Here is a 22603-nt window from a genome sequence, read left to right as displayed (position 1 = left end):
AGCTAGCTCTCTAGCTATCCTAGTTGCAGACATGTGTTAATTTAAAACTACTAGTTTTTTGGAGAAATCAAAACATTTACAGGTTTGCATTAAGTCAACTGCCTTGATTTTGGAGGCTTTTCCAAATAAACAATGACAGAGAACATAAAGACAGTGTATTCCACAACATGTGTCTAAAAACTTGTTTTTTCCCCCTCTCTTCTGTGTTCACTTGTGATTCCTGAGAAAGAAAAACAAACCTGACTCAGACAAGTTACCAAGGTCAGAATATAAAGTCTGACAGCAGTGGCACAAGGTGTTTACAGCCACACAGAAATTCACTATGAATGTGTAATAATAACAAGCCCATATATGTGTATATATATATATATATATGTGCTTGTTTAGCAGCCAGTGTGCCGTGTTCACCTTCTGCTGCAGTTTTAATTAGGCTAAAGGAATCACTTGTGCTAATCTATAACAGCAGGAGTGTTATCGGCACAATGTTAGCATTCACTCAATACTTTACTGCAGGAACTCGGGGAGCTGCACCATTATGCAAAACGGCAGGAATATTTTACCCTGCAAACACACACACACACACACACACAGAAGAATGAGTCAGAGCGACATACTGATGTATCACTATTTCCTTTTGAAAACACTGTAATAAAACACGTCGCCTTGTCACACCCGCACGCCGCAGCTCTCACTCTCCCGTCTTCCCTCCTCTGTCTGCTTCCGTTATTCCGCTCGAGACGTCCTCATCCAACCTCCCGGACGACTGATCGTGAGAGATGTTTGGCCATATTCAGGGGACGGTCATAAAGCCTGTTGTTGGCACCGCTGTACCCAGATGATACACCGTTTACAGATGGGATCATTTGTCTTGTTGCTTACACAGTATTCCCCCTCCTCCCATACATCATCTATTAACCAGCAGCTCATTAAAATCATTGCTGTATTGATATTCAAGGCAAAGCCTAGTGTGTATTTCCCCCCGATCAATAACGTCCTGATTGTCTCCAATCAGTTCACGTCGGTGCCACCGCTTGTTTTGTTTTTTTTATCGATGCTTGGCGACACGGTGGACTGTTTGTTAGCGGTGACAGCTTCTGCAGTCGGTGGCGTCACAAATCAGCCGGCGTGATAATCAAAGCGGGAGCGAGATTATATTATCATATAATGAGGTTATGTATGATGTGACACAGAGACGTTGTTGGGGCTGGTTAGAAGAAGACTCTTGTTGACTGGTTTTCCCTGTGTCTGTGCTCCTCGTTACGCAGCGGCAGAAATTAAATCTTCTGTTGTTCATGTATTAAAAGTCAATTTGGAGAATTTGAGACGGCGGGGTAATTTGATGGAGGGAGACGTGGATTCTGGCGGCTTTCACCGCCGCGTATGAAGTTTTCAGATGAGTTTAATTGATACATACTTACTGGCCACTTTATTAGGTACAGGATACCCATGAAAGTGGCAACTGGTGTGGTAGTCTGCTGCTGTAGCCCAGGTTGGACGTATCTTCTTAATACTTCTCTGAAGTCCGCCCTCTTGTGCCACCATGTTTCTACGGCAGCCTGAATGGACAAACTAGATGCAGTACTGCATGTGCTTCTGTTACGTTCAAATTTGACAGAAGGGTCTTTTTGTTTTGATTTTGCATGTCCATTGGACACTCTAAATTTGTGTATGAATGTGAGAGTGAATTGTCACGTTTGGACTGGCAACCTGTTCCAGGGCGTGACCCCGCCTTTCACCCTGTGTCAGCTGACCTGGGATTGGCTCTAGGAGTGAAAAAAACTGGCAGAAAATCTGGTGAAAGTTTGCACTTCAAACTTTTTTTAATAGTCTGCAGTATCACCAGTATTATGATGTTTACCACTTATTCCAACACCTTTTTAAATGGCCGTTTAAAAATTTTATGTAGCATTTCCATTCTCTGAATGTCAGGACCTTCACCCCCATAATATCCTTCCTCTCTTTGAGGAAACAATTTGAAAAAGACACGGCAAATAAAACGGCAACTACAAATTTCCCCCGGTGTGGTTATGGTTTCCTTGTCCTGATCTTTATTCTTCTTATTGTTGTTGTTTGTGTTTTGCAGATGCTACATCACGCTGACGCAGTCGCTCCACCTGACCATGAGTGGCGCCCCCGCGGGGCCCGCAGGCACGGGCAAGACGGAGACGACCAAAGACCTGGGCCGAGCCCTCGGCATCATGGTCTACGTCTTCAACTGCTCCGAGCAGATGGACTACAAGGTGAGACGGTGGTGTGTATGTGACTAATGTGCTGCCGCAGCAGGCCCTCCCTGTCACATTATGTGCGTTTTCTTTTCATCTACCGTCAGCGATACAGTCCGCCTTTGTCATTAAAGTTGACGCGGCGACCTTTTTTACGTCCTTCTCTTCTCATCTCTTCCCTTTTCATCTCCCCTCTGCCCGTGATTAGTTCTCCTCTGATTGTTATTTCTCTCTGTGTCTCCCTGCCTCCATCTTTGCTTTATTATTATGTACGCTCACACTTTTCAGTCTGTAGTGCAGTCGAGGGAGACATAAACACAATTTTGTGATGCAGCTTGCTCCCGCTTCCCCTCTCTGACGGGTGGGGGGGGGCATCATTACGGTATAGAGGTGTACAGCACCCCAGGCTATACAACACTGCAGGAAGGTGTCAGAAAGAGAGGTGCTAATATACTCCAGGAGGAACACAGGCTGCACACAAACACAGACACGCATGAGTCGGATCAATCCTCCAGTCGGCTCCGGTTTGCGTCAGTGAGGGTTTCCTTGGCGCCGTAATTGGAAAGAAAAGTTAGCTGCCGGCATCATCGCGGTCCAGCTGCTCTCTGTAAAGCCTCTTCACCTGCTCTCAAGTGGAGAGAGGGGAAGCTTGAAATGTGGGTGGTGGACATTTTGGCCCCTTTTCTCATTTTTTGATTTTTTTTTTGCCACCAGTGACCTGTTTTTTTTGTGTCATCCAGTTATTGCTCGCCTACTCTCGGGGTGCCGCGGCGCCGCTGCACAGAGTGTTTTCTTATGAAATTTTGTTTCATAATTGGTGATACATCTCTGTCTGGCAGCCTGAGACAGCCACCCCTCGTGGTGACTGCATCACAGCCACATGCGAGGACACACCGACTGATGTCGTTGCAAAACAAACAAACACACAGACCTGTTTTTGAAGCCTTGGGATTTGTGATTTGACAGTGGGGTTTTTTTTTACAACCAGAAAGTTTACAGATGTCACCTGCAATCCTGTTGGTGTCCAGTCATGTGTGCCAAAATATGACGTCTGTTTTCCTCTATATTTGAGCATAATTTCATGTTTAATTGGAGAAGAGCTGAAGTTAGTGATTGAGACGTTTAACTGAAAAATTGAGTAGAAGACTTTCATTCAAACTGAGTTATTTTTTTGCAAACCGCCAGCGTCCATTTTTTATCTACAATCTACAAAGTGACAGCGCTGCAAGGGCTAAGGTTTTGAGCACCCGTTCAAAAGTGTTCTTCCATTTCAGAGAAACTAAATATCCAATTGAATATGTATCCCAGAATTCATTGCACTGGAGACGAAAAAATATCAGAATAACTTTTCAAACAAGGTTCCCATGTCATTTTGGTTTCTTTATTCTGATCTGCGTGCTAAAATTGTTGTTGCTTTTCCTGTTGGGCTGAACAATCAATCAAAATTTGATCTAAATCACAACGCAAGTCAAAATGTGTCTCAAATGACCATTTTAGATTAAATATTGTCCTGATATACACACATCATATTCTACAGGCTGAGGAAAACATCTTTCTCACAGATCTGCACAAATATCACACAATTATCGTTTAAAGTATGTCATTTAAATGAGAATGATTATGTAAAAACTGACCATTCCCTCTCATATCACGGGTCATACCGTCCGTCATAATCTCCACAATCGTAATTAGATATTTATCTAAAATCGTTCAGCCCTAGTTGCCAGTTGACCATAACCATGTTAGCGTCACATCCTGCGGCACCAAGGGTTAATTACAACCTCATTTTATACGTGTTATTTAAAACATATTTTCATAAATCTGAACTTGAATGATTGGCAAATTTGTTCAAGGACCCAAAATAATTCCCCTGTGACCCTTCTGTGGGCCCCTGACCCAGTGTTTGTGAACCACTCGCTTATATATCAACCAGCCTGACCAACTGCTTGATATGTTTGTGCTGTTTGCGTCTATGTTGTCTTACATCCTTGTTTTTATCGTTTGCTTATTTTTTTTACTGCCAACTTCTGTCCCGCTGTGTCCACCTGAACATCTGTGTCTGTCTTTGTCCACCAGTCCTGCGGGAACATCTACAAAGGTCTGGCTCAGACGGGGGCCTGGGGCTGCTTCGACGAGTTCAACAGGATCTCAGTGGAGGTGCTGTCTGTCGTGGCTGTGCAGGTAAGAACAAATCTGGTTCCACCACCTCAGGCTTTTGGACCGCTGTGTGTGTCTGTGTTGAAAGTTTCCATTGTATCTGTGAGGGTTTTTGTCTGTTTTCATATCAAGTGTGTGGTGAAGATAAGCCTCGGCGGAAGGTAAATAGCCTCTCCATCACCGATCGCGAGGCGTAAATTGCTTCCTGCGGAAAAGACTAATTCACCCGAGCCGCTTTCACCTTTTTGCTCCGCAGAGATTTCTCATAATTGGGAGCTTTTCTCTGATCTGATCTGAGTCGAGGACGGGGGGAAACTTCCTCCTCGGGCTCGACTGCGGTGTCGGTCATGACACTCTTCACTCGCTGCAGCAGCACTCACAGTGACAGAAAAACATCTAACTCTCACAGGATGTGCTGCGATCATTCGGACAAATGATTCCTCGCGCAGTGTCGGTGTTTCCGAACACCTAGAATCAGTGATATTATCTTAATTTTAGATGCTGTGTATGCAGTTTACCCATTTCTTAAAGGCCCCGCCCACATTGGAAAAAGAAAACTGTAATAAATTAACCTCATTTGTACCACATAATTAAGCTTGTACAGCACTGTAACAACAGGGGTTGTTTTTTAAATGTGCTGTATAAATTAACCTGACCACACATAGGGCAACATAAGGCCCTGGGGCCCATTCCGGCCCACAAGCCAATTTAATCCGGCCCACCACATCCTCATGGGCTCAATTTGACTTCTGATATAGATACTCAGAAGAAAAACATTTCAGTTTTGCGCCTTCACATTTATAGCATTTAATTTGTGAAACAACAGCTAGGCTTTTATTTTGACAGGAAAGGAAATGTAAAACCTCTTGTACTTTTGTGGTATTTTTACTGTTAAAATGTAAATGCAATGTTCTATCTAGATCAGTTTAATGATTATAATTTCTTTGAAACCTTTTTTATTTTCAGTTGCTTCGTTTCGGTGGAAAAAAAAAAGTTTTTTTCAGGTTTCTTTGCAGCGTAGGTAGTTGTTACCAATGTTCACTGTTGTAAAAACTCTCTGCTGACCCTCCCGTCTCCTCACCTGTCCGCGTGCGTTTGTTTTCACCGGAACACAATGGAGCCATTTGTTTTCCAAAGAACAAAGTTGGTCCGATGTTTACTCGTGTGTGGCTCAGTCAGACTCGGTCGTTTCCTCTTCCTCCTTTCTCTGCTTCTTTTTTTCCATGATGAACGTCTAAAATAACGTTATCGCTGCCTTGACCTTATAGCGGGTACTTGGCTCGGGGCTGTGTGGGTAGTTTCGAGAAGTAATTTGTGTTTCTTGTGAGACCTCCTGATTCTCAGGACTCCGGGTCAGTGGCCCTGATCTTGCAAGGCCGATTTTCTGCCAACAGACAGTAGGGGGCACTGTAGACAGCCCCCAATCTCCCAGCAAGAAAAGATTTAACCATCACACTGACTCTGAAGCTGTTAAATTAGGAATTAGGGTAAAAATCCTGCATAGGTCTGCTTTAACGTCTCAGAAACAGCATCTAACGGAGATAGTCCAGTTTTCTTGATTTTCATTTTACTTAAAGGTAATCATGGCATTATTGATCAATAACAACTAAATATGTCGCCTACCACAGCTTTTAAGTGAGGGGTTTTATCGTAATTCGTCTGTGTTTCCACAAAGGTGAAATCATTACCTCTGGATGAACTGCATCTCTCATTCTGACAGTGTGGTCACCTCTGTTCTCCTCTGCTGGCTTCTCTTCATGCATGGTGACAGATAAAGTTAGCTTTGTATTCTACACACACTCACACACAGTGACCTACAGTAGCTGGCCCTTTGATGATGGTGTGCCTCTTTGGAGAAATCAGCCATATTCTTTGTGTTTCAGCTGAGGCTAGCGCTTCTGCTATCTGGCGTTCAGTTATCCAGGATCAAACAAATCCTCTCGCTGTGCTTCCGTTAGTCTCTCAGGGTGTGTTCAAATCCCCCCGCGCGTGTGCAAGTCCTGCTGTTGTTATGAATGAGCAAGACTGACAGAGAGGAGAAACACCCCCCAAAGAAAAAACCAAAAACGGTGCAGAGTCTAGAAGAAGGCTGATTATGAGCGTGATGTTAATGGAGATAAAAGTTCCTCAAACGATAGTTATTCATCTCTTCAACAATTACCAGTCGTGTTTCCTGTCTCCTCTTCTGTAGGAAATCTGAGGTACTTAAGAGGGGTGGGGGGAATTTTCAAGTGCCAGAAGAATGAATAGTCGTTGGTATAATGAATAATAAATCACGGCGTCTAATGCATGGAGAAGTAGACCTCGAGAACAGAGCAGCATCAAACTCTCGCTGTGACAGCTGGCAGCTCGCTCCACTGACCGGCCTGCTTCACTGGACACACACTCGCATTCACACACTCTCACACACACCTAATCCATCCTCCTAAAGTGGGAGCAGCTCGCGTAGCTCGGTGACATACTGCTGGTTTGTTCCGATAATGCAGGTGGTGGAAACTGGTACTGCGTTAACTAAAGCAAACAGACGGCCGCCACAAGTAACAACATGGAGATAAATTGGAGAAGTTCTGCCTTGCTACTGGACTTCACACACACACACAGGCTTGTACAGCTATTCTTCTGAGGACTCTGCATTGACTCCCATTCATTTTAACAGCGTACCCAAGGATGTATCCCTAACCTTATCCATAACCACAATTAAAATCTTAGCTCTGAGCTCAACTGCTACCTCAAAATATGAGCCTCATTAGGACCAGGTTTTGTTTTTAGTGAGGATTACTGGTCCTGACAAGGTGAATGTTTATGACAGAAAAAGGTCCTAAAGAGGCAACAAATACACACACTGTGCTGCTGTAGTTCCACAATAAGGGCTGTTCCATATCTTTCATGATAATATTTTTATCTTTATGAAAAGAAAATGCCATAAATGATAAAGTTGAGTGTTGATGCCTGAAGGTTTTCAATCAGCAAACAGATTGAAGCAGCATAGAACTGTCTCTGTGAGCTAAAATAGCTAATTTGGCAATGGACTTTGCAAAGAGTTAGCACGAGAGGAACGTGCAAAGTATAAGGATGAGATATTATGCGTTAAAGAACCTCCAACTGTGATTTCAGACTGAGTTTGGGAACTTTAAAAAGTGGAGGTCAGCATTGTACCTCCACTTGTGTACAGCCTGCTGGAGCTTACAAGGAGAAGAAGAAGGGAAAAGTACAAAATGCATTCATGGAACCTCGTAAATTTAACCAATTTCACGAAAAAAATAAACAAAAATGAGAAATACATCAGAATCAAAACCCTGCTACTGCCACCTTTTTGCAATAATTATTTTGATTAAGCTATTCAGTTTATTGTCAAATTTCCCATTCATTATTGTGACATGCAGTGATTCTAAGCTCGTTGTCACTGCTGTACATTCAAAGAGACTGGTAATAAGGAGCAGACGCTGGTGAGACGAGACACGTCTCACCAGCGTCTGCTCCTTATTTAAAAACATGTTGTTTTTTTACTCTCCTTCATCGTTTTCCCTGTAGAGCAGCAGTGGTCGACTGTTGTCATTTCTCATGAAAAACTTTTATTCCTTTTTTATTCTGTGTGTTTTCTCCACAGCTGTTTATTTGTTTGTTTGTTTTTTGGCTTTTTGCATCTTCCTCCTCCTCCTCCACCTCCTCCTCTTCCTCTCCCTGTTGTGTTGGTATGACTGAGTGATCTGTAGCCGAGTACTCACCCATGAAGAGATGTTCCTCCTCTTTCCAGCTGTCGACTCGCCACAGTCTTTTCACCACACGCATGTGAAATTCATAAAGCATTTCCTTTTTCAGGCCACGATTCAGACTTTTAGGGTCATACTGACACACACACACACACACACAAATAAAGTCTCTTTTCTAAAATCTCATTCAGTCATAATTTACGCAAACACAGCCTTGGCAGTTTATCCATCCAGTAAACCCTGACTCGTGCCGCTAAAATTGCGTCCCTGGAATAATAATAAAAAAAGTGTCCATGCTGCATAACAATTTGACAGGCAGTTACAGAGAGACTCGGGTATTTGCTGAAAGATGTTAATGGTATGCTGATGAACTCAGTGGGACTTGTCTGCTCAAATAAAGGTTACACAAAATAAATAATTAAAAGCTGCTTTAAATCACTTCCTCGAGAGTGGAGTGGAGACCACAATGGAGCAAAAATTAGCGTTAATATGCTGCAAACAACATGACCGACTGTTGCAGATGAACTCAATTGTGTGTGGAGTGAAGTTAATCACATGCTAACAACTTTCACAAATGTTTTTTGGGATTCTCATTAAAAAATCCTGCTAATACAGAGCTTCAGATGCTGAAAAACGCAATTATAGTGCGGTGTAGTTTTAGTACGTCATTCCTGAGTTTTGGGGAGTTCATTTGGAACTCTGAAATTCGAGGCTACCTCACAAACCCCCGACATCTACGATACCTGCCACTCGCATCAATCGTGAAAAATTGCACATCTGCCTTATTTCTTTCTAACTTTTCATGTAATACGGAGCGCACCATTATTTGCTATAGCTATTTTAGCTATGCTAGCTAAGTAGCGAGCTAATCTAGTCCATTTGACATAAACATAAACACGCTGTAGCAAGTTGAAACATGTCCACAGACATCAGCAGGACAGGACAGTGTTTGTACCAAACAATTGATGCAGCCATCTTGAATTGTGAACTTGGGAGGACGTCAAGACTTGGAATTACAACTTTTTCTTACTCATAAGTGGGAAATTGGGAAACTCCAATACAACTGGAACTGCGGTGTAAACTTTGACTTCTGGATTCTGTTGTGTTTTTGTTCGTAGGTCAAAAGTATCCAGGACGCCATTCGAGACAAGAAGCAGAGGTTTAACTTCATGGGAGAGGAGGTGAAACTGTGCCCGTCTGTCGGTATCTTCATCACCATGAATCCAGGCTACGCCGGCAGAACTGAGCTTCCCGAGAACCTCAAGGCTCTGTTCAGGTCAGCGAGCTGCTCTTAACTCGTGGGATTATCCAGACAAAATATCATTTACGTCACATTTTCATAAATACATCAGAAGAAAGTTTGAATTCAACGTCCAATTTACAGTAATTGCCAGCTATTATAATGAATACATTATCAGTTTGAATCCAGTTTTTAATGATTTCAGCTTCATTAATTTTCATATTTTTTGGCACCTTTCAGTGACAGTAAACTGAATATCTTTGGTTTATGTCTTTTTTTTTATTTTTGGTAAAAGCAAACCAACAATTTAACATTTATTTTGACATTTTCTGGAGCAGAAAATGCACATTTTATTCATACAGCACTTTTTCAAACAAGTGCTTTGACAAACAAAGTAAAAACTGTGATAGGGACAGAAACAGGAACAAAATAATTGGACTGGACAGATTGGAAATAATCATTTGCATTCCTATGGAGAAGCTTATTATGTTAAGGTCGTGCAGAATCTAAATTATTGAGACAGATTGTGCCTCAGAATGTTCTTTTCACTGCCTTTTTTGGGTTTTCTGTCATCTTTTCACAAAATTATGCACATTTGCTCACGTTTGCTCAAATTTCAGCAATTTTCTTTGGGGTTTCAGACTTCAAAATGTGTTTGGGAACTTTAAAAAGTGGAGGTCAGCATTGTATCTCCACTTGTGTACAGCCTGCTGGAGCTTACTAGGAGAAGAATGTCCCCCATTTTTCCTTTCACCCCAACCGGTCGAGGCAGATGACCCACATCTCTGAGCCTGGTTCTGTCAGAGATTTCTTCTTCTGTTAAGAGGGAGTTTTTTCTCTCCACTGATGCCGAGTGTTTGCTCATTGTGTGAACTGTTGGGGTTCTCTGCTCTCCTTGATGTTGTCTTCTATGTACAGTGCCTTGAGATAATGTATGTTATGATTTGGCGCTATACAAATGAAATTGAAATTGAATTGAATTGAATATATACATACATATACATACATACATACACAGTACATACACTGTATGATAATGAACTCATCATCTCTCCTCTCGCCTCCACAGACCGTGTGCCATGGTGGTGCCAGACTTTGAGCTGATCTGTGAAATCATGCTGGTAGCTGAGGGTTTCATTAACGCCCGAGTGCTGGCTCGAAAGTTTATCACGCTCTACACGCTGTGTAAAGAGCTGTTGTCCAAACAGGTACTGTCTGATCTCTTCACTGTTATACACACACACACACACACACACACACACACACACTCCATTTCCACTTCAAAGCCCACTGCCACTGACACAATGCTCTTTCTTTAACAAACATATATATATGTGTGTGTGTGTGTGTGTATATACATATGTAGTTGTTTGATAAAGGTAACAGCCTCAACTTAACTGTCAGAGTGAAATGTTGCGTGCATACGAATAAGGAGCTGCGGGGAGTTTTAGCTGTTATTCCGTCTCACTTTTCTCTCTTTAATCCTTTTGTAGTCCTGTGCCGTTTCACACATCAGACCATGATTTGAATTATTTAGAAAATCAATAGAAACCATTTGTGGCAGTGCCGCTTTAAAGGGGGGAACAGCAGAGCTTTGATAACTTTGATAAGCAATTTAATGAGCATGCACTTTCCCCCCCATGACCCACAGGCCCATTCCTGTGTCATCGCACACTTAATTCTTTTTATGGATGTTTCATGAATCTCCAGCTGCTTCAAGCGTGATTGTATGAGGCACCAACATATAGTCTACATCTTGGGAAAAACTGATTTTAGCCACTTAACAGAACACTAATCTAACAAAATCTACACCTGCTTCAGTCTAAGGTATTTTAAGAATTTTTGTCATTTTTGTAAACCACTTACTCTCCCACACCAAATCCCATAGAAAGAATGTCATTTTCCAGGCACAAAAGGCTGTCTAATGGCAAGATAGTGTCAAACATATTCTTAAGATGTTGTAGACTTCTTAGTAAGCCAAGGTAAGCCTGGTTTTGTTAGTGTCTTCACTGGCAGTCATATTCTCACACAGTACATTTACATTCACAGTTTAATCCAGCTAAGGCCTTAGTCTGACTAAAACAACTTGCACAGAAACGTCCGAATAAGCATATACAGTACATGCAGGAGTAATCGGACTATGAATCGCATTATCCAGGCATGTTAATCTGACAGACTAGCTTGGTTAGACTAACATGTTTTCATGACATTAAGAAAGCTAAATTATTGTCTTAGCCTGACGTAACGTAATGTAATTTGAATAGACTGAGTGAGCCTCCATGTGTCTGCACCGCAGGACAACCCTGCTTTAAAAACTACCCCTTTAAACAACTGTGTGTTTTTTTTCCCCCAAGTTTACTATAAGTTGTTTGCCTGACTTTGCCAACATTAGCAACTTAGTGGTAATGAAATCAGATGATGATAATGAGCAGACTGCTTCTCTAAGCCCAATTCACAAAGGCTGAAGCTGCAAATCAATGCAATAAGATTCACACAAAGAGCTACTTTCTCAAGTTAAGGTTTCATAATTGTGTATTTACGAAAAATTGTGCTGTGTTTTGGGGCCTGCGATGTGCTATGACTGTGTGCTCCTCTTTTTTGCAGTGGAGTGAATGTCTATACATCCATCTAGCAAGCTTTCTTATTCTTATTATTATTTTTATTATTGTTATTATTAATAATAATAACAATAATAATAATAACAATAGTAATAATGATAATAATAACAATAATAATAAATAATAATACTTATTTGTAAGTGCCTTTCAAACACTCAGGGTCACTTTACATCTTAAAGAAGAAGAAAGAAGATAAATCAAACAGTTTTTTTTTTGTTTTTTTTTGTTTTATTGCTGGCCTTTAAAGGGTTAACATCCCCCAAATATTAATAGTTGATATGAACATATATATCAATCTGAAGTAGTTTTATAAGACTGACTCATTGAAAGTGGAAAAAAATATTAATATATAATATTTCTACAGAAGTTTTTGGGAAGGTGACATTTTCTGTCGCTAGGAACAAATGTGTCAGTTTTGTTAAAAAAAAAATCTGACACTGCATAAAAAAAAAAAAACCAATGCATCAAAATAAATGTTTCTGACCCATCCAAGGGCCAAATAATAGTAATCAAATTCTCTTTGAAATGTACTTATAGTTTTTTGGGGGTGTGTAAACATACTGATATTTAAAAGGTTAAAATCTCCAAAATATTATTAATATTTTAAATAAATTTTTATTTATTTCAGACCGAGGTAGTTAAAAAAGATTGACTCATTTAAAGTGGAAAGAAATATTAATATATAATATTTTAACAGCAGTTTTTGGGAAGGTGGCATTTTCTGTTGCTAGGAACAGTTGGGAAGTTTTTTTTTTTTTTAGGTATCCTACAATCATCCTTAATATCAAAATAGAAAATAAGCACATCTCAGGGACATCTCATGCGTACAGTGTGAACATTAAAGGGAAATCCAAGAGATCTGAACGTCAAAAAAGCTGCATGAAGGAGGGTTGAGTGGAAGTTGGTTAGTTTCCAGTGAGCAGCCGTCAGACTGTGAACTCATCACAGAAGTTAACGTCGGCTGAGAAACATCTGGATAAAAACCAGAGCAGACGGTCAGAGCGGAAGAGAGTCAGAGAGTTTGTATGATCACTTTAACCAAATGTGTGTTTGAGGAGAGAGGAGATAAAAAAATGACAGGAAAAACGTCGTCCTGACAACTGCTGCATATGTTTGTGGAAATAATGCACAGATGGACGGAAGAGACGGAGACGAGTCTGAATGCAAATGTCCTGCAGTCACTCACACACACACTGAATGTTTAATGAAATCTGAAGCAACAACTTTAGAATTGAAAGAAACTGCTGAAGGGTTTGTGTCCGTTTGTGTTCGTTTCACTTTATAAATCTGTGAAATAGTTATATATGTGCACATTTAACCACAAGAAGAGAATAAATACAACAATACAGAACTGCAAACGTGTTGATATATCAAGTAAAAATACAATAATTATGTCCGATTATGAGTAAATGTTTGTAGTATAAGTTTTTTTGAAGTAGTAAATAAAATACACTGGTCGACCTAATACTGTAGGTGTAAAATAGTGCAGTAAAAATACAACATCGCACTGGATATGTGTACATTAATGTAGTAGAAATACGATATTTGACTTAAAATTTGTAAATATATGTAGTATAACATAAAACTATACAAGCGTTTATAGAGGTGTGTGTGTGTTTAGTGTTTGTATAAACACAATAAACAACCTGAAATTCACACATGCTTTATAAATAAATTATACAACTTAACGTGTGTATATTTATGTCGTTTGTTGATTTAAGTATAACTGCAACAATACAACTTCCTATGAGTAAATATATTTTGTATAAATACAATAAATAACTTGAAATTTGTCAATTTAAGCTTTTTAAATACCATTATATATATCGTACATGTAATGTAATGTATATTTATGTAGTATTTTTATGTACAGTGTAAATTTATGTTGTATGAATATTGTATACGGCTTACAATTTCTATATACACGTTCAGTTGTATAATGGTATCTGTGAGTTTTATTTGTTTGTTGTATTTATAGTACATACATTTAGTCATAAAGTTGTGTATTGTGTACATTTATAAAGTATAAATACAACTTTACATGCATACAGTTATGAGGTGTAAATACAAAAATAAAATAATATTAGAACCTACTGACTGATATAAAGTTATGTGAGGTGAATAAGAGTGTGTTTGTGTTTTCCTCTGCTCCCTCTCGTTGTCTTCTCGTTGTCTTCTCGTCTCCTCTGAAGGACCACTACGACTGGGGCCTCAGGGCTATCAAGTCCGTCCTGGTGGTGGCCGGCTCTCTGAAGAGAGGGGACCCCGAGCGAGCGGAGGACCAGGTCCTGATGCGGGCGCTGCGGGACTTCAACATCCCCAAGATCGTGACAGACGACATGCCCGTCTTCATGGGCCTTATCGGGGACCTGTTCCCTGCCCTGGACGTCCCCAGGAAGAGGGACATGGACTTTGAGAAGCACGTCAAGCAGTCTGTCCTGGACCTGAAGTTACAGGCCGAGGACAACTTCATACTGAAGGTAGGGTCTGCGGGATTCTCGTTATCGGGAGATCTTTATTACTTTATTTCATTGTTTAACAGCATTTTCTGACTGGAACCTGAATATTTGTAAACTGATCCCTCTCCCACACCAAAGTCCATAGAGAAAATCAATGATTTTACACCACAGCAAATGTCTTAATTTGTCACTTGTGTTTCAAATCCTATGTTCACATTTACTTCAGTGACACAAACTGACCGCACAATGCAGCAGCTAACCTTTTTGATTCCAGACAACGAAAGAGAGGGGTGAGGGAGAAAGGGAGGGAGGGAAGAGTGAGGTGAAAGTGCCCACATACCTTTATGTCTTATCCTGGACTACTAGTATTAGTCCATTCCACATCAAATCAGTAATCAGCCAGGGCAAAAGCTGCCTGTGCTGCAGCTGAATGGACGGGGGAGTGGGAGCCATGAGGAGTCCACTCGATGGCATTGATTGAGCTCCGACATCTGTGTGTTTGAGTGGAAGTGGGGAGGAAATCTCTCTTTCTGTTTCTCTCTCTGTCTGACTCACTTCTTCCCTGCTGTCACTCTGTGTTACTCATGCACCGCACACCTGGATGAAGCCAAACTGCTTGACAAGTAAAACTAAATGTGTGAAATGTTTAAAAATCAGAAATATGTATTCCACGTGTGGTTGTACAGAGTCAGCACAAACAGCTCTCACTGTAATAAAAATGTATGTGTGTGTATATATATATATGTGTATATTTCTAAAGTTTGTGCCATTTTATAAACCACTCACTCCCCCACACCAAAGGCCATTGATAAAATAGACCAGCAGCTACCAGTGTTCCTGTAAGCTAAAATCGCTGGTTTTCTCTATGGACTTTGGTGTGAGAGTGAGATGTTTAGAAATGTCAGTTTCCAGTCAAAAACAGTCTGCTTTATGGTTCAATAAGGTTAGCCTTTTGTTAAGTTGCTAAAATCAGTTTTTCCTCATGTTATTGCTGTTTTAGTGAGTGAGCCTTTGTGTCTCAAATGTGACGATGTCATCTGCATATACAAAACGTTTTTCTCGGTAAAACAGCCTGATTTTGACTGAAAACTGACATTTCTAAAAGACTTACTGTCACACACAGGCTGTTTTATGGTTAAAAACAAGAAATGTGCTTAATTTCAAGATATCTTAGACTAAAGCAGGCATGGCTTTAATACAATGAGCCTCCTATTAAGTCGCTAAAATCAGTTTTTCCTTGCCTCACTGCTGTTTTTAGCAAATAAGCCTCGATGTCTCAGACAACAAGTGTGTAGTGTAAGTGTCAATGTCATCTGCATATACAGAATATTTGTCGTGCAACAGAATCTTAACTTTCTGGGTTAAAAAATGGTGGAATGCCCCTTAAGCTATGCAGGTATCTGTCTTCCCACAGTGTGTCTGTGAACAGCGTACTAAACTGAACTGCTGCACCGCAGTGCAGCACAGCACAGTCATTCTGCATCACATTATATTCACTATGAAGCACAACAGTGAGGATGAGAGTCGCTGGACTGAAGTCCCACAGCGAAAGCAGCTGCTTTTATATTCTGTCTGCCCCTTCGTTGTAAACAAAGCCCCCCCCCCCAAACAACATGATGCTTCCACAGGTGGTGCAGCTGGAGGAGCTGCTGGCTGTGCGTCACTCTGTGTTCGTGATCGGGAACGCCGGCACCGGGAAGAGTCAGGTGATGAGGTCGCTGCAGCGGACCTACCAGAACATGAAGTGCAAGCCGGTGTGGGCCGACCTCAATCCGAAGGCGGTGACCAACGACGAGCTCTTCGGCATCATCAACCCAGCGACCCGAGAGTGGAAAGACGGTGACTAATGAGTCCTGGAGTTTTAGCATAATTTACCACCTGACCCACGATGACCCTCTCTCTCTGTTTCTGTAGGCCTTTTCTCCCACATCATGCGTGAACTAGCCAATGTCACTCACAGCGGGCCTAAGTGGATCGTCCTGGATGGGGACATTGACCCAATGTGGATTGAGTCACTCAACACAGTCATGGATGACAACAAGGTGTGAGCGAGCGGCTGTGTGGGTGTGTTAATGAAAGGCTGATTCATGTGCACCCGTGTGACATGAATGTCACATCCACCCATGTTAGGGGACAGTAGACTGTAGAACCCGTGCTGTCATCAGTGTGCAGCTCAAAAATGTGGGATTGGGATTGAATATTTGATTGGGTACACATGCGGGGAATGCCAAAACAATACTCGTACGTTATTTAATTGTGAAGAGATGTGCAGAATATACAGAATGCTTGAGCAATTCTATGCAAACATGGGATGTGGGTAAATCTGGAGAGGTCTTTAAGGTGAGTTTTTCGCAAATGTAGTCTTGCCATAAGTAAACTACCAATGACAGCTCACCTGGTGCTAATGCTAGAGCTAATTACGATATTATCACGTATCGTGTAAGTCACAATACGATTTCGCGATATTGAAAGTATCATATCATGATATACTCACACAACAGCTATTGAGAGTGAGCTCTTGGCGCCATCTAGTGGTCTGAAACACCAATGGATTTTTTTCATCACTATCTCAGCGATAATTGGTCTTTGTGTGATGACTTTTGTACTCTGTCTGCAAGTAAAAATTGCCTTTTGTGATCCTTCCACTATTTGCATTGGTCAATCATTTACCTGTGGCTAATGCTATATTAGCCAACAATTAGCCACCAATAGTAAGACAAACGAACGAAAAAAGTAAGACAAAATGAAATCAAGTTGTTTCAATTCAAATGGCTGAAACAAACAAAACAAATGTGTTGTCTTTGCACGATTGGTACAAAATGGCTGAATTACTTTGTTTGAATCTCATTACGTGGAATATTTGCGATGTGAACGCACCGTTAGTCTTTTTTTCAAGATCAAAATGACACCTTCACTGTGTGTGTTTGTTGACTGAATGAGTGGTCAGATGTGAATATGAAGAGGAAAATTGTGGTTGACTCATCGCTGTGAGAAAATTAAATCAATACCACTCGCTGTTGAACTGAAAATAAATGGCTGTGTGTGTGTGTGAGATGTAATGACAGTGAAGAGAGCTGATGAGATCACGACACACAGATTATGATGATATTTACACGGCTGTGTGTTTTTAAAGGTGCTGACTCTGGCCAGTAACGAGCGAATCCCCCTGAACCCAACCATGAGGCTGGTGTTTGAGATCAGTCACCTCCGCACTGCGACCCCTGCTACAGTATCCAGAGCTGGTAGTTCCTCATTTCCTTGCCTTACCTGTTCCATAATGTCACTTAAAGTCTTAATTTTGGTTATATATACACACTCGATCCTAATCAGCTTCAAATACAATATGAAATAATATTTTAAAAAAATACATATGTGTATGTATATATATATATATATATATATATATATATATATATATATATATATATATATATATATATATATATATATATATATATATATATATATATATATAGTCAAGGTCTCTACTGTTTCACTTAACTTTTTTAAAATTTTGTATGCTTGTTATGCACCAATGACACCAGAACAAATTCCTTGTATGTGCAAATCATACTTGGCAATAAAGCTCTTCTGATTCTGATATATACAGTATACATATATGTGTGTATGTATATATATGTATATACAGTATATACATATATATACATGAAACAGAATAAGTAGGAAAGAAACACAAAAGGCAATAAAAATAGAAACTCAAATATGCGAGTATATGAAAGTGCACAGCAGCAGATGAAGTCAAGGTCTCACCTCCACTCAAGTGAAAGCCAGTGAGAAGAATAAAGAAAAAGAATACAGTAAAAACAAACGGAATGAAAAGTGAAATGCAGCACACCTGTCTGTTTGTTTAGCTTTTGTTTTTATGGATTTTATTCTGTGTGGTAAATATATAAGTATAAGACATTAAAATCAAATAACAACACAGACAACAGTGATGAGGTGTCCTACATTTCTCCTTTTATACATGTAACACCATAGACTTTGAACGGAAATTAAGATATTTGCAATGATAGTTGACAAAATAACGGTTGACTAAATCAACATGAGGAAGGCTGCTATTAATAATCACTGAATAAATAACTAATACATAAGTCAAACATTTACCAAATTATTCCAAGTCCAGACACTCACTCCATATATAACTGTATAACTAACTAGCAAACTAATTAGCTTGCAAACAAACAAACTCGCCAACAAATTGTCAAACTAACTAATAAGCTACTGAGCTAATTCATAAGTTAAGTCGCTACTGCAATAATTAGCTAACTAAATAACTAACTAACTAATTAAATAGTTATCCAAGGAGGAAAAATGAGAAGAGGCAGAGAACAAGAAGGCGGCACTTCATCATTATAGATGCCAACTGTGTATACTGTAATGTTTAGCGAACAAATTAACTTAATAACTAACTAATTACCCTGGAGGGAAGAATAAGTAGAAGGCAGAACTGCAATTTTATGGATGCTATCTGCCACTGAATACAACAACTAACTAGCAAACAAATCAGCTAGTACTCCAACAAGCAAGCTAATTATCTTGCAGAGAAACAAACTAGTTGACATATTGGCTATATGACTAACTACCTAGAGACCTAGTTTATAGGCTAAGTAACTACTGTAAACTAATTACAGTAAAACTAATTATTGAGGAGGAAAGAATGAGAACAAGAAATAGTGCAACATTATGGATGCCATCTGCCACTAAACACAACCTGCTAACTAACTAACTTTTTAGTTACTAATTAGCTAGTGAACTAATTACGTAGCAGACTAACTAGCAAACAAATTAGCTCTAATCAAAACAAAAAACTAGCTAACAAGATGGCTAACTACATAAATAGCCAGCAACCTAATTTGTAAACTAAGTAAATACTGTTTTATTTAGCTAACTAATTAACTTAATAACTAACTTATTATCCAAGGAATTATCCAACACTGTGGATGCTAATCTGCCACTTAACACGACTTGCTAACTTTCTCACTTTGTTAACCAATTATCTAGTGAACTAATTACATAGCAGACTAACTAGGTAGCAAATAACTAATTTGCAAACTAGTCCGTTATTTGAAGATGACGGGCATGAGAGGACATCACAAAGGAAAGAGAAACATCAAAAAACAAACAAAGAAATAAGGTGAAGCACAGAAAATGTATTTGTCTGTATTGATTTATTTGTTTGTGTAGTTGTAAGAAGTAATTTTTTTTAAATATTTTGTATTTTCTCCAGGAATCCTGTATATTAACCCCGCAGACCTCGGCTGGAGTCCACCAGTGTTCAGCTGGATCGACAAGAGGGACGTCCAGTCAGAGAAGACCAACCTGACGCTGCTGTTTGACAAGTATCTCCCCCCGTGTTTGGACGTGGTCAGGTCCAGGTGAGAATTAAAAACCGCTCACAGTCGAGTCCAGGATGTCGACATATGTATGTTATAGTTCTAGTGTGACGTACGTATAAGCAGTGGTGGGTGTGCTGTTTTTGCATTGGATAAAAACAGGGTGTGACTCAGAGGAACTGGACGCTCTCCTGCATTGATTCAGTCGCCTCCTCCAACACCTCTGTCACTACTGCTGTTGGAGCAAAAAATAACCAAACAGAAACAGGAAGTGAGAGGAGGACGCTTTTTGTCCTGTGACAAATCTGAGAAATCCACCGCATTTCTAACACTCTGTCTCAAAAGTAAACACAGTTGCTGTATTTTTTTTTTTTTTACTGTGAAACATCTGTGAAAAGCATAATTTAACTGGTTCAACTCGTTCGGACTCAGCTAAATTGTCACCAGAATGAAATTTAGCTGACAAATAATGGTCATGCACGTTCTTATTCTTTTATGGTGTTTTATCAGAGTGAATGATGCATTATTGCCTTTTTTACTGGCATCTATAAGCCTAATCAACATTTATTAACTTTGGCCACACAATATAAAGTTTGAGTTGATTTAAATCAGGTTGTGGTTATGAGGTTCTGGACTAAGAGTTTCCAGTCAGAGAAGACTGTATAATGCTGAGATTAAGTGGCAAATATATTTATAATATTTAAGAGTTCAACTGTGTTCATTTTCTTATCAATGTCCACTTCAGACAGCGATGGACATAAATCATGTCTTATTTTTTGCTTGCAAAATTCCTCAGTGTTGAATTATTTCCAGGTAAGAAGCATATTTCTTCATTTGATATTTCACACATTTGAGCTAACGCATTTAATTTCACACGTAAAACTTGTGTCTTAACAATTCATTATCGAGTCGACGTCAATTGATTTGTATCGAGTGTCACCTGCCAGACTTGTTTCTGCGATTAATCATTAAAATCATTTTTTTCCAGTTTTACAACTAATGTCAATTATTTTCTCAGCTAAATGAGTAGCGCTGCATAAAATGTCAAGAAAACGTTCTCAAAAGTAATTTTTCATCCTTAAAATAGAAAATGTTCACATTTAAGAGGCAAAAACTTTTGAAAACCTTCAAACATATTTATTTAATCTATTAAAAATGACGTTTCTGTCATGAGTCCTGAGCCACAGCCTCAGCTGTAACAGGTGTCGTGATGTTCTTCTTCTTCTTCTTCTTCTTCTTCTCTCGTCAGGTTCAAAAAAATCATCCCCATCCCCGAGCAGAGTCTGGTGCAGACGCTGTGCTACCTGCTCGAGTGTCTCCTGACTCCGGAGAGCACGCCCCCCGACTGCGCCAAGGAACTTTATGAGCTCTATTTCGTCTTCGCTGCAGTCTGGGCCTTTGGGGGAGCCTTGTTCCAGGACCAGGTACTCTGTGTGTGTGTGTCTGTGTGTGTGTGTGTGTCTGTGTGTGTGTGTGTGTGTGGCCATGTGAGGCGCTTACTAAGTGGTCGCACTCTTTCTCTCAGTTTCTATCCTCCTCATAACTCCGTCCTGACAGCGAGTCTTTTGCACTTGCATTACAGGATATTTTCTTGGTGTTATTTAAGCCTCGCCGACTCTTATATAACTTTCTTTTCGTGCCTCTGTTTATGGAAATTATTCCCAGGCGGAAGGAAAAAAGTGAGGGTTATTTCTCTCCGTCAAAAAAAAATGAATTCCCGCTCATACACACACACACACACACGCTGAATTTAAATGAGAGCCGAGCAGTTGCTAAGCAATCCAGTTAGCGCCTTGGAGTAAGTGTGTTTCGTCTAAGTTATGGGATGAACACTGCTTTCCCTTTGGTACAAACGTACTCCACTTTATTTTCCCATCACAAATGCATTTAAATACTAAGTGGTTTTATTGACTGGAGAGTTGGTAGTGTTGGGGGAGAAGAGACAGGTATGAAGAGGAGGAGGAGGAAGAGGAAGGAGAGGAGCTGCCAGTCTGTAGGTGATGAGGCTACTTCAGTGTAGATATAGCTGCCATCTCTAATTTTCTATCCTTCAGCTGCAGTTTATCCATCCCCGTGGTTTGTGTCCACGCCAGTGTAAATCAAACGCACGGATCTATAGCTACTGTACGCAGGAGAGGAAGTCATTTTAGATTATTGACCCTCTCCCTCCCCCTCTCTCCCTCTCTCCCTCTCTCTCTCCTCTCTGTCTCTCTCTGTCTCTGTGTGTGTGTGAGCAGCTGGTGGACTACAGAGTGGAGTTCAGCAAGTGGTGGGTGGCCGAGTTCAAAAGTGTCAAGTTCCCCACGCAGGGAACCGTCTTCGATTACTACATCGACCCTGAGAGCAAGAAGTTTGAACCCTGGTCCAAGATGGTGCCCAAGTTTGAGATGGACGTGGACGCGCCGCTGCAGGTACGACCCTCAGTGCTCATTATGTGTCACTACGGTGGCCTAGAAGTGGAAAACCATCATCACAAAACACGAAAACACTATTCCTAAACATATTTCCAGGTTTACCTGGTGAAAGAAACCAGTTAATTGTGGTATTTAAACTTTATTTATTCATTTAAAAATCTCACTTGTTGAGCTAAAACTTTCATACTTAAAATTGTGTTTTTTTAATTCTTTATCGCGTCAATATCAATTGATTTTCGTTATGCGTCGTCTGCCAGACTTGTTGAGTGATTAATGATTAAAATCAGGAGTGTAGCTAATTTCTGTTTTCAGTTATTAACTAATGTGTCAATTATTCTCTCAGCTAATTGAGTAGCGCTGCATAGAATGTCAGAAAACGGTGATACATTGTGATTTTCCTGAAAAGTCTTACACCAGAAAAATACCTTT

The 22603-nt window shown here is 40.2% G+C and overlaps 1 protein-coding gene across 2 annotated transcripts in view; it reads left to right on the top strand.

The window, feature by feature from the left end:
* The window catches only part of LOC122759448 (dynein axonemal heavy chain 9-like), a 132213-nt gene that overhangs the window by 31482 nt on the left and 78128 nt on the right, over window positions 1-22603 (top strand). For both annotated transcript variants that reach the window (XM_044014335.1, XM_044014337.1), the window contains 11 exons: window positions 2084-2240; window positions 4299-4403; window positions 9208-9365; window positions 10399-10537; window positions 14140-14427; window positions 16035-16245; window positions 16321-16448; window positions 17540-17648; window positions 19655-19802; window positions 21010-21184; window positions 21998-22171. In XM_044014335.1, coding sequence (XP_043870270.1) covers window positions 2084-2240; window positions 4299-4403; window positions 9208-9365; window positions 10399-10537; window positions 14140-14427; window positions 16035-16245; window positions 16321-16448; window positions 17540-17648; window positions 19655-19802; window positions 21010-21184; window positions 21998-22171 — 1792 coding nt within the window. The remainder of the gene's footprint in view (window positions 1-2083; window positions 2241-4298; window positions 4404-9207; window positions 9366-10398; window positions 10538-14139; window positions 14428-16034; window positions 16246-16320; window positions 16449-17539; window positions 17649-19654; window positions 19803-21009; window positions 21185-21997; window positions 22172-22603) is intronic.

The sequence above is a fragment of the Solea senegalensis genome, linkage group LG18 (genome assembly GCF_019176455.1).
Source record: "Solea senegalensis isolate Sse05_10M linkage group LG18, IFAPA_SoseM_1, whole genome shotgun sequence".
NCBI lineage: Eukaryota > Metazoa > Chordata > Actinopteri > Pleuronectiformes > Soleidae > Solea > Solea senegalensis.
This window is presented reverse-complemented; position numbering and strand designations above follow the sequence as displayed.